This window comes from Rhinopithecus roxellana, chromosome 1 (genome assembly GCF_007565055.1).
Source record: "Rhinopithecus roxellana isolate Shanxi Qingling chromosome 1, ASM756505v1, whole genome shotgun sequence".
NCBI lineage: Eukaryota > Metazoa > Chordata > Mammalia > Primates > Cercopithecidae > Rhinopithecus > Rhinopithecus roxellana.
In genome coordinates, this window is record NC_044549.1 from 43,661,213 (window position 1) to 43,673,970 (window position 12,758).

Consider the following 12,758-nt stretch of genomic DNA (forward strand, 5'->3'; position numbering starts at 1 on the left):
GTGGATTCATTGCGGTCCCCTATCATTGATGGCCATGTTGCAGCCCAAGTTTCAGGGTAGGACTCACTGTATTTCATCCCAACGGGGACTGACTGGCCCTTCTAGGTAGAAAAATTGATGATTAAAAGTGAAAAGCACAGAAAAAAAATTTTGAGAGGCTTTAGAAATAACATTATTTAACAGATTGGGCCAACATATCAAATTTTACATTACACTGAAATCCTTAAAAATGGTTTTTCTTTTCACAGCTGTGGCTTATGGAAAGGGAACCTATTTTGCTGTCTGTGCCAATTATTCTGCCAGTGATACATACTCCAGACCAGATGCAAATGGGAGAAAGCATATGTATTATGTGCGAGTGCTTACTGGAATCTATACACACGGAAATCAATCATTAATTGTGCCTCCTTCAAAGAACCCTCAAAATCCTACTGACCTGTATGACACTGTCACAGATAATGTGCAAAATCCAAGTTTATTTGTGGTATTTTATGACTACCAAGCATACCCAGAGTACCTTATTACTTTTAGAAGATAATGTTTTGGTATCCTTCTCACAAAATATTATCCATTTGTACATATCTAGTTGTAAAACAAGTTTTAGTTTTTTTTATTCCTCTTAACAGATTTTTCCAATATCCAAGGATCATTCTTTGTCACTGAAGTCAGTCTTTCTTCAGCTTCTGTTTCATAATGGAAATGAACTTATCTTGAGACCTAATAACTTGGAGAATTTAAATGAGATAATGCAGTTGCAGCTGTGTGTCCACAAGTATGGACATCAGATCTCTGGGAAAAGAACAGGTTTGTATTTTCAGGAAGGAGAGAATAACAGTCTTACAGACAGAGGGCACAGCTAAGCACAGCTGCCACTGCGGGAGACAGCCGGCCCCACGTCAGGATGCCATAGTGCTGTGGGGAGCACAGTATTACCAAGTGGGTAGGGCTTCTGTCTCCTCTGGGAGCAGGGATGGTATCTTAGCCATATCGTTTTCCTTGGGATGAAGTCTGTGCCTAATGTACAATGGATACTCCATAAATGTTTGATAAACCAATGAACGAAAAAAAGCCTAGTCAGGCTCCTATCCAAAGTAGGAACTATCTCTTTAACATTCTAACATTCTTGACTTACTGTCACTTTACCTCAAATTGAACAGATTCCATGACGGGAACTTCATTCTTCACAAACTAGCCAGTGACATGTGGGACAGCTCTGGCCAGGGCTCTGGGACTGCAGTGTACTTTCCCTGCATGGTCCAGGAGCTGTGATGCGGTTGTGGTCTAGGGGAATCCTGCCCCATGGAGTTCCGCTGCACAACCCTGGCTCCAGTTGCCAGAAGGCTCTTTTTAATGTTGAACCAAAATGTGCCTTCTTTTTTTTTTTTTTTTTTTTTTTGAGACAGAGTTTCACTCTTATTGCCCAGGCTGGAGTGTAATGGTGCGATCTCAGCTCACTGCAGCCTCCGCCTCCCAGGTTCAAGCAATTCTCCTGTCTCAGCCTCCCGAGTAGCTGGGATTACAGGCATGTGCCAACACACCGGTTTAATTTTGTATTTTTAGTAGAGATGAGGTTTCTCCGTGTTGGCCAGGCTGGTCTTGAACTCCCAACCTCAGGTAATCCGCCCGCCTCAGCCTCCCAAACTGCTGGGATTACAGGTGTGAGCCACCGTGGCCGGCCAGTGTGCCTTCTTATAGTGTCTACTCATTGGTCTTTGTTCTGCCCAGTGATAACAATGGGATAACACCTGCTACACAACTTCATTGTGAAACCCTTCTCCTGTACTGAGATCAAACGAACTCTAAGATTATTAAATAGTCTATTTTCCTTGACAGCCTAGCTTTTGTTGTCTTACGTATAAATAAACCAAAGGAAGTAAGCAGTCATATTGCTAATCTGCTAACTCGTATCTATTGAATGGTAAAGTTTTAAAAATTTCCCCAGGTAAGTTTAAGATTCAAACACCATCTATTGAGCATGTAGATTGTGTGCCAGGTAGTAAAATAGGTGCTTTCACACACATTGTCTGAATTCCTCAAACAATCCTGTGAGGTAAGAATTATCTCTGCATTTGAAACTTGAGGAAACATGCTCAGAGTGCAAGAAGCTTCCTTGCCTGAGATCACCTAAGCAGGAACCCTCAGAGCCAGCAACTGAATCTTGGTCCCTGTGATGTCAAGTCCATTGCAGAACATGGCCTCTAGATTAATGCCACTGATTCAGGAACATCTCCGACAGTCTTGAAATACCCCCATCTTCCCTTGTTGTTTTTTCCTTCTGGCTTCTTCTATTATAGTCTCTTTATTTGAAACTCTGTAGGCCAAGGCCAGAGCTGATACCGACACGGAGCCAATGCAGATAGCACATCAGATGCTAGGGGTCGCTGGGAGGATTAAGGGATTTAATCTGCTAGGAACACCTGTACTTGAAGTGGAGGAGGTTAGGGGGCCACAGTTGCTGCTTCATTAACATAGAGGTTTTGGATTTTTTTTCTCTTGTGGTTTGTTTTTTAAGTGGATTGGCAGACTCCTTATTGCTTAAGAGTGGCTTTCTAGGCAGGCCACTGGCATCTGAATTCATCATTGACAATAAATGTAAGAAACTGGAATAAAAAAGAGAGACCTGCTGTTATTCGCTTTTGTTCTCCAATGGTTTGGTTAACTCAGGGTAAGGCTGAGTATCAGGGTATATCGCACCGAAGAATAACAATCCATTCAGTAATGTTATAGTTATCCTCAATCTAAATATGTTAACTGTCATTTTCCTCCTTTTCAAATAAAATACTGGAAAACTGTCATTTAATGGTAAACATTTTTATCCTAAAGGGCAAATACGGGGTGGGGGGGGCCTTAATGATAAACACCACTGCTGATAATAATAATAATTTTAAAACCACAACTAAGTATGACAGCATGAAGGGATGCTCAGTGTATTAATATTTGGCTGAAAATTACAGGAAGGGGCATGATACAGCCATGGTTCAGTGAATCTGAAGGGCTTATCGACCCTAGCAAGTAGCCCCGGCTGAAAGAAGTCCACTTTGCACCTGTGATAGGTCTTGGTTGTTTACTCTAGGGTCAGAAATTCTCTTTTTTGGTATTTGGATCACCTGAGGTGTTTGCTGAAAGTCCAAGCTCTGGCCTCGTCCCAAAGGAGTCAGATTCTCTAGCACTAGAGTGGTTCCCAGGAATCTGCATTTTGGGCAAGCACCTCAAATAATTCTGGTATCTCTGACACCCAGAGCCACTATAAAATGTTCACGGACCTCAAGCACTTTTGCCATTGTGGGCCCTTTATTGCATCAAAAAGTTAAATATAATTTGCAACTGCATTGACATGAACACAAATGAAGTAAAGGCTGGATTATATATTTTGTTACTGATTTCAAAAGAAACTAAAAATCTTTGTGGCCTCCTAAAAGATTCGTGGGCCCTAGCCATTGTCTACGGCACCTAATAGATAAGGCAGCCTGCTGCTGCTCCCTTGATTCTGTGACATTAGGGGGAAGGCTGAGCTTTTATTTATTTTTTATTCTTTTAAGGATAGAAGTTTTACTATGTTGCATGAGCTGGGCTCAAGCAATCTCCCTGGCTCAGCTGGGATTATAGGCACATTCGGCCAGGTTTGTATTCTTTAAGTACCTTGGCGCCCAGGCTGGAGTTCAATGGTGTGATCTCGGCTCATCGCAACCTCCGCCTACTGGGGAGGCTGAGGCAGGCGGATGGTCAGGAGTTTGAGACCAGCATGGCCAATATGGTGAAACCCTGTCTCTACTAAAAAAAAAAAAAAAAAAAATACAAAAATTAGCTGGGCATGGTGGTGTGCACCTGTAATTCCAGCTACGCCTCAAGCGATTCTCCTGCCTCAGCCTCCCGAGTAGCTGGTACTGCAGGCGTGTGCCACCACACCTGGCTAATTTTGTATTTTTAGTAGAGACGGGGTTTCACCATATTGGCCAGGCTGGTCTCAAACTCCTGACCTCAGGTGATCTGCCCGCCTTGGCCTCCCAAAGTGCTGGGATTACATGTGTAAGCAACAGCGCCCAGCTGAGGTTCTCTTTAATCAATGATTTCAACAAGTTGATGGGTGCTGACGAGTTGATGGATGCAGCACACCATGGCACAAGTATACATATGTAACAAACCTGCACGTTATGCACATGTACCCTAGAACTTAAAGTATAATAAAAAAAAAAAAAAAAATCAATGATTTCACTTGCTCAGGCAGCTTACCTGTGAAATGCAGGATGAAAAGGGACGCAGCTACCGTGGTGGCTGACAGCCCCCCTTTCACTCTCTTTTCTCACATCATTCTCTGCAGATAGTCAGAATCTCTTGCCGCCTTACGGTCTCTATGAAATCAGGAAATTATCCCCCATAATCTGTTTCATACCATAGAAATCCATGCACAACAATGTGTTAACTCTTCTCCCAGGTCTCAGCATCTCAAAGGTTTAACTCTAATTGAATTAAATGTTTTGTCTCAAAATGCCTTGTAAACTTTCTTGACCCCAACCTACACTAAAAAATACATTTTATATCAAGCCCAATACATACACAGATGTAACTGAAAAGTTTTATGAGATATACTTACCCTGAAATATTTTGCATGAAAGGTTTCCTGAAATAAGAGTATTCCAATTCAGTAAAATTACTTTATTCCATTTAAAAACAGAAAACAAAAAACGCTGGTCTCTGTAATCCCAGCACTTTGGGAGGCTGAGGCAGGCAGATCACGTGGTCAGGAGTTCGAGACCAGCATGGCCAATATGGGTGAAACCCCGTCTCTACTAAAAAAAAAAAAAAAAAAAAAAAAAAAATTAGCTGGGCATGGTGGTGTGCACCTGTAATTCCAGCTACTCAGGAGGCTGAGAGAATCGCTTGAACCCGGGTGGCAGAGGTTGCAGTGAGCAGAGATTGGGTTACTGCACTGTCGCACAGGCGACAGAGCGAGACTCCACCTCAAAACAAAAAACCAAAACAGAACAAAAAAACAAAAAACGCTGGTCTCACCTGCTACACTGATTTTAAAATAGGTCACTATCTGCAGTTTGAAAAAGTGGTCAAAGGAGTAGCAAGCATAAAAAGTAAAATATCTGTAGTAAATGATGTCTATTTCTGCAATAGGAATATACCAAGAATAACAGCTACCTTATCTTTGGCCACATTCTCTGTCCCAATGTACTTGATGAGGTATTGTCAATAAGGTCTCATTTTTATTATTCACTCATTCAGATATTTAATAAACACCTACTACATGCTGGGCACTGATTGTGGCTCTGCAAATAACAGCAATAATCAAAGTCCCTACCCTTAAGGAGTTACATTTTGGTTGGGAGAGATACTAATGAAATTCATAGGTAAATACATAGTGGTCAGATGGAGATAAGTGCCACAGAAGGACTCTTTTCAGACCCTTCTTTCCCTGGGGATGCTTACATAACAACACCCTTCTTCCCTCCATGAAAACACATACTTTGGATTTACTGATACGCTTTACCTCGAGGACAGTAGGATAGCCAGCTATTAGTTCATCTCAAAGGTGACTTTGCATATCTTTTCTGTTGTGTGTTTCATGCATGGTTACCCAGAGATCAATATGCTTTTCTAATTTCTAAATTCCTTCTTAGACAGTGATGGTGATTAATTATCCCTGGATCTTGCAAATGTAATGAGAGTGGGATCAATTTCACTGAGCTAAGTCTTTAGTCACTGTTTGGGGAGTTTGAGTCCTTTTTAGTCCCAGGATTGGTGTTCCTAGATGTCCAAGTTCCTTGTCTGAAGAGGCCTCATACTGAACCCACAACTACTTTTCTCCTGATTGGTATCCTGCTCTGAATGACAGGGGTTATCCAGTGAGAATTCTGCAGCTGTTACAAGTGAGATCACCTCAGAGCAAGGCTAGATTCCAGACCCGGTGGATCCATTAGACCAGAGGCTGACAAAGCTTTTCTGTAAAGGAACAGATAGTGAATATTTTTTCTGGGCCATACACTCTCTGTCACTCCTCAACACTGCCGTCGTAATCCTGAAGACATCGTAGACAATATGTAAATGAATTGCATGGCTGTGTTCTAGTAAAACTTTATTTGCAAAAGTAAGCAGTAGGCTGGTCCCTGGTTGAGGCTGAGGAAGACATTACTTCCTGCTGGAAATACTTGGGACTTACATTTGAGACAAGCTGAAAGTATGGGATGAGGGAGGAACAAAAGCTTACAAACAAAGAGCAGCCAGTTTGGCCAAAGAGGAATATGCATGAAAGAAGGTGGCAACAGATTGTGAACATGTACCCTAGAACTTAAAGTAAAGAAGGTGGCAACAGACTGAAATGTAATTCGGTAAGGATAAATACATTTACAAACGTGCAAACTGACCTTCTGCTGGTTCATCTTTATTTTAGTCACACTACTTAAAAATACATATTTAAAAAATATTATTTTAAAAGTCATCTTCCACTAGAATCACAAACTTCTTCCTTGTATCAAAAGTTGTGCCACTATCCTGGTTACTTGTGGATTCACCAAGCAGTCCAGCAAGTCATCCGTAGAAATGAATGTTTGAGAAGGAGCCGTAGTAGCATTTGAGGCAATCTGTTCCTTAATTGCCTTTTCACTGTTGTTCATTATTTGTTGTCTCTTGGCACAATGCAGTTTTCCAAAGTGTTCTCCATCCTTGTCAACAAAGTCTTTCCCATCACTTCCAAATATGCCTCCTCTTTCTGAAGGTGGTTCTTCGGACCGCTGTGCTACAGGTAGCAGATCAGGGCCAAAGGGACTTGCTGCCTCTGGTTTGCCTGTTCCTGTGGTCAAGTTCTGGCTACCTGTTTGGCCCACCTCCATGTGGTTGTACACATTTAATTCTTCCTTTTTCATGTGCTCTCCATCTGTTCTCAGTGCTTGGATTTCTACTACCTTAGATGTTCTGCAATGATCAAAAAATGCAGAAACAGCTGCATTTAAGTAGCAACAGTTCACTGCATGGGACGTTTCCTCAACCTAACGGAAAAGAAAAACCCTTTAAAGTGGTTACATACATTTAGTTACATTGGAAAACAAAAGTCCTAGTCAGGGCTGGTTTACCACAGGAAACTTAACTGCCATGATGAAGACCAGAAGCCGCCTACCTCAGTGGGGTTTAACCAGGCTCTGGTATTTTGTGGATTCTCTGCAGTTTTCAGGGCACACACAAGCATACGAGTGATTGCCTCTTCTACCCGGGCTAGGTGATCCTCTTCCTGAATTAAAAAAAACACACTTTTAACTTTTGTTAAGTCTCATGGCTTTTTAAGAGAGAATAAAGTCTCTTTTAATTTCATCTTCTGTTCTCTCATTAATACAAATTTTGTTATAGAAGGAATGAATATGCTATTGGTAGAACCACAATTTTTGTGTATTTACTATCACCTGCCATCTAGAAGAGTTGCAGAATATTTCACCAAATTTAAGTATGTATTCTATCTATAAGACACGGCCTTAAGTATCAATCACCTTATGATATTTTCTCCAATCTTTTCCATTATTTGACATGTTTAAAGTTTTTTTTAAAGTACCACATACAGAGGAATAATCCCTATAGAGTCTGACAAGCAAATTATTTCAGAGATGGAAGAAAAATTACAATAAACATGCTTGGCTACAAGAATGAGATGGCTATCCATCTAAACATGGCTTTCTTAAGACAGAGTAAGCATAAGGTATAGCATTAATGAGGAACTGCATTAAAATCAACAACTTCTGTTTACCAAAAAACACCACAAAGGAAAAAAAACAAACTAGATGCCTGTAACATATATAACTGATAAAATATTAATGTGTAGAATAAAGAATCTACACACACCAATAAGAGAAATGAGCAAATTTTTAAAAATGGGCAAAAGACACAATGACCAGCATTTTTAAAAGGAGCAATCAGGTGACTAATAAACATATGAAGATATGTTTAGCCTCCAGGGAAGTGCAAATTGAGAAACCCATGAAATTGGCAAAAAGGGGCCTGATGGTTCCACGTGGGACACTGATACACTAATGAGAAAGCAAACTGATAGAGACATTTGGAAAACATGGGTGGCATTATCTCGTAAACTTGAGTACTGTATACCCTACAGACCAGCAATACCACTCTGAGATTTATACACAGTCTAGAGAAACTCTTGCACACGTGTGCCAGGAAACATGTATAAGAATATTCTGTTCATAGAAGCAAAAAATTGAACACCGAATCATCCATCAATAGAACAATGAATAATGTATAAATTATTATAAATATAAGTTATTGATATATATACATATATTAATATATGAATAGTAATTAAAATAGCAGCATGAATATTAATAATGAATAAATTACAGAGTATCTTAACACAGTATTATATCACAGTGAAAATGAATGAACAGCTTACATGTGACAGCACAAATGAATCTTAGAAACACAATATTGAAATTAAAAAGGCAAATCTCCATGATGAGATACCACTTCACACTAGGACAGCACTAATAAAAAAAAGACAGATATTAACAGGTGTTGGTGAGGATGCAGAGAAATCAGAATCTTCACACATTGCTGGTGGGAATGTAAAATGGTGCTTCAGAAACCTGGGAGTTCCTCAAAAAGTTAAACACAGAGTTACCATATGTAATGATTAATTTTGAGTCAAGTTGGCTAGACTATAGTGCTCAGTTGTTTGGTCAAACAATAATCTGGATGTTGCTGTGAAGATATCTTGAAGATATTACTAGCATTTACAATCAACTGACTTTATGTAAAGGAGATTACACTCAATAATGTGCGTGGTCCTCATCCAATTAGTTGAAGTCCTTAAGAGCAAAACCTGAGATGTCTTAGAGAAAAAAATTTTGCCTCAACACTGTAATAGAAGTCCTATGTGGGTTTCCAGCCTGCCAGCCTGCCCTACAAATTTCAGACATGCCAGCCCCACAATCAAGTAAGCCCATTCCTTAAAGTAAATCTCAATCTCTTGTTCTCTATATAAATACAGACATTTCTAGGTATTATATAGATATCTACATTTACGGACATGTAGATATCATGTAAAGATATCTATTTACATATATACTCATAGGAATGGAATTGCTGGATCAAATGGTATATCAGAGTTCCTCAGAAAAACAGAACCAACAGAAGATGTAGCCAGATAACCAGATACAGATATAACATATAGCATTAGATTCATTTTACACCGTAAGATTTAGCCATGCGATAGCATGCATCAGTATTTCACTTCTTGTGATATTTGAAAAATATTCCATTGTATACATATACCACATTTTATCCACTTATCAGATGATTGATATTTGAGTTGTGTCACTTTGGGCTATTACGAATACTATTACTGTGAACATTCATGTAGAAGTTTTTGTGTGGACCTACATTTTCATTTTTCTTGGGTATACACCTAGGAATGGAATTGCTGGGTCACATGGTATATCAGTCAAGGTTCTCCAAAGAAAGAGAACCAATAGAAAAAAATATATATGTGTGCATATGTGTACAGAGATAAGACAGATGGATAGATGGACAGATAATGTGACAAAACTTTTTTGTTGAAACAAGAGAATGAGAAGAGTGAACGGAATAGATAGGGAAGGGATCGGGAAGAACACAGCACCACTCGAACAGAGCTAAAATCTCTGCTCTTTTCCAAATATGTTATTCATGAAAGCAATATCAGAACCTGGAGTTAACCTGAGTTATATAAGTGTGGTAGGCTCTAAAACCTAAGAGCTTTTTGGAGCTAAATTTGGCAAAAAGAAGGAATTATTGTCCAATGTTGAAGAGACAATGATAAAAGCAACATATGACAGAGAAAGATAGGATTATGTAACTCCAATTGTGTATTCCAGTTTTTCAATAAAGAATGAGTGGCCTTCAAACAGAATTATACAGAAAGATGTTGAAGAAGGAACTGGAGGTCTGGTTTGGTGAAGGACAGAAATCAACCATTTGAAATCAGCATGAAGTTCTTAGCTACCACACTTCTAAGATGGAGTCTGTTTATATTCAATGATACTAATTCTTTGGAAAATTATAGAAAAGATTACTAAACAGTATATAATGAGTCTTTTAAAAACACTGTGGCGAAGTCATTCATGTTACTGAAGTCACGTAAATTCAAATCTAAATAAAATATGAACAAACACTATCCTATGGTAAATTAAAAAACAGTATATCACAACCAAGTGGTATTTGCTCCAGAAATTAAAGATGAATCAATATTAGGCAACCAATTGATAAAATTTATTGCACTACCAAATGTTTACTAAAGAAGAATATTATGTAATCTTCTTTATCAATTCAACAACATTCAATACCTTTTCCCGATTTTAAAAAACAAAAAGTAACGAAATAGAAATTGATGGATACTTAATATGATAAAACACATACAACTCAGCCCCAAATCTAGCATTTCATAGTCAGGAACAAGGCAAGGATGCCCACTATCTCCACTATTATTAATGAACTGGATGGATTAGCCAATGTAATCAGACCAAATCTCCACCCCTACCCCACAATTATAGGCAAACAAATTAGAAAGGAAGAAGAAAAACTATCTTTAATTTTCAGGTAATCTGAGAGATACCTGAAAATCCCAGAAAGTCAATATAAAACTACCACAAAATAAAATAATTCAAATTAACACAAAAATCAATAGCTATCATATACACTAATAATATCCACTTAGAAGACAGAATGGAAGATAAGACCTTACCCTAGCAGCGAAAAAAGATGAAATATGGCGGTCCTTCCTTACCTGCAGTTTCGCTTTCTACGGTTTCAGTTACCCGTGGGTAATCTCAGTCAGAAAATATTAAATGAAAAAATCCAGAAATAAACAATTTATCAGCTTTAAATTTCATGCAATTCTGAGTAGTGTGATGAAATCTCCCACCATTCCACTCTACACAGTACACATTACCTGCCTCTGAGTCACTCGGTAGTTAGCTCAGTGATCAGATCACTGTCGTGGTATTTGCAGGGCCTATATTCAAGGAACCCTTATTTTACTTGATAACGGCCCCATAGTACAAGAGTTGTGATGCTGGCGATTTGGATATGCCAAAGACAAGGCGTAAAGTGCTTCCTTTAAGTGAAAAGGTGAAAGTTCTCGACTTAAGGAGAGAAAAAAACAGCATGCTGAGGTTACTAAGGTCTATGGTAACAAATATTCTATCTACAAAACTGCGAAGAGAAAAAATTATGGTAGCTTTGCTATCACACCTCAAACTGCAAAAGCTGCAGCCACAGTGCGTAAGTGCTTAGTTAAAATGGATTAAGTTTGCATCTTAGTTAAGACATTACATTTGTAGGTGGAAGGCATGAACAGAAAAGTGTTGACTGATCACAATCGGGTTTGGTAACATTCAGGGTTTCAGTAATCCACTGGGGTTCTTGGAATATATCCCCCAAGGATAAGGAGATACTACTGTGTTTAGGAATAAACATTTAGAAGAAATGTGCAAAGCTTATGTGAGGAAAACTTTAAAACACAGCTGTAAAAACAAAAACAAACAAAAAAACCTGGACTTGGATATGTGGAAAGGTACCTAATTTGTGGACAGGACAATTCAAAATCATAAAGCTCAGATAAAATTTAATATGGATTAAAAAATTCAATAGGTTTTTTTTTTTTTTTTTTTTTCTGATGCTAGACAAGCTGATTTTAAAGAACACATAAAAAAACCGAGGCAAGAATGCCGGGAAAACCCTGCAAAAAAAAGCAATGGTTACTCCTGCTGATGTTAAAACGTAAGACCTCACTAAATAAACAGGAAGAAAGACCAATGGACAAAATAGACCCACATACGTTCAGATATCTAGTATATGATGAAACAGACATTTCAAATCATAAGGGAAAACAGACTAAAATAAATGATGGTCCTGACAATCCTATTATCATTTTGGAGAAGATAAAATTAGATCTCAACCTTATACTATATCCTAGTGAAAAACTTCCAAATGGATAAGAGATCTAAATGCAAAAAACATGAAACAATCTCAATTCTAACATAAAACCTTGGTGAATTCCTTTATGACCTGGAAAAGGTCATATGACCTTGGTTTCTAATTATGACTCAAAAACAATAAAGTTCAACAACAGATTTTGTTGGTGAGGCTGTGGAGGAAACAAGCACTTTCATTTACTACTAATGGAAATGCAAAATGGCACAATCACAACGAAGCTGAATTTGGCAAAACCTAACAAAATTAAAGATACATTTACCCTATGACATGGCAAATCCTGTGTTAAGATCTTCCCCAAAGACACACTTCAACAAATACAAAACAACATATGCACAAGGTTATTCAGTGGCATCATTCGTAATTACAAAAGACTGGAAACAATGCAAACATCTATCCTTAAAGGAACTAATTAACAGTAGAGCACTCATATAATGAAGTACTAGACAGTGGTTGAAGAAAAATATGAACGTTTCTCTTTACTATTATGTAGTGAAATTCAGGATATTATTGTTGAAAAAAGCAAGGTGTGGAACACTATGTTTATTACTTTCTGTGGAATAAAGGATAGAAAATAAAAAATATACTTGAATAAGTATATAAATAAGTATACAAAGATGTATTTATATGCTTATGCATTTTGTACATATAAGACTGTTTACGTACTTATTTACATATATAAATACATGTATTCATTTACTTAATTTTATATATAGATACATGTTTACAAGAAACACTGGAAATGATAAACCAGAAATGAATAAAAATGGATCTCTATCAAGGTT

The 12,758-nt window shown here is 38.1% G+C and overlaps 2 protein-coding genes across 4 annotated transcripts in view; one reads left to right on the forward strand and one right to left on the reverse strand.

Moving 5' to 3' along the window:
- Nucleotides 1–2,795, forward strand: part of PARP14 (poly(ADP-ribose) polymerase family member 14) — a 50,823-nt gene extending 48,028 nt beyond the window's left edge. The window contains exon 17 of the mRNA XM_010370778.2: nt 249–2,795. Within this exon, the coding sequence (XP_010369080.2) occupies nt 249–538 (290 nt within the window). The 3' untranslated portion in view covers nt 539–2,795. The remainder of the gene's footprint in view (nt 1–248) is intronic.
- A 3,271-nt stretch (nt 2,796–6,066) lies between these two features.
- HSPBAP1 (HSPB1 associated protein 1) overlaps nt 6,067–12,758 on the reverse strand; it is a 50,483-nt gene continuing 43,791 nt past the window's right edge. For all 3 annotated transcript variants that reach the window (XM_010370779.2, XM_030942015.1, XM_030942023.1), the window contains 2 exons: nt 7,121–7,231; nt 6,067–6,992 (listed from right to left, as the gene is read on the reverse strand). In XM_010370779.2, coding sequence (XP_010369081.2) covers nt 6,459–6,992; nt 7,121–7,231 — 645 coding nt within the window. In that variant the 3' untranslated portion in view covers nt 6,067–6,458. The remainder of the gene's footprint in view (nt 6,993–7,120; nt 7,232–12,758) is intronic.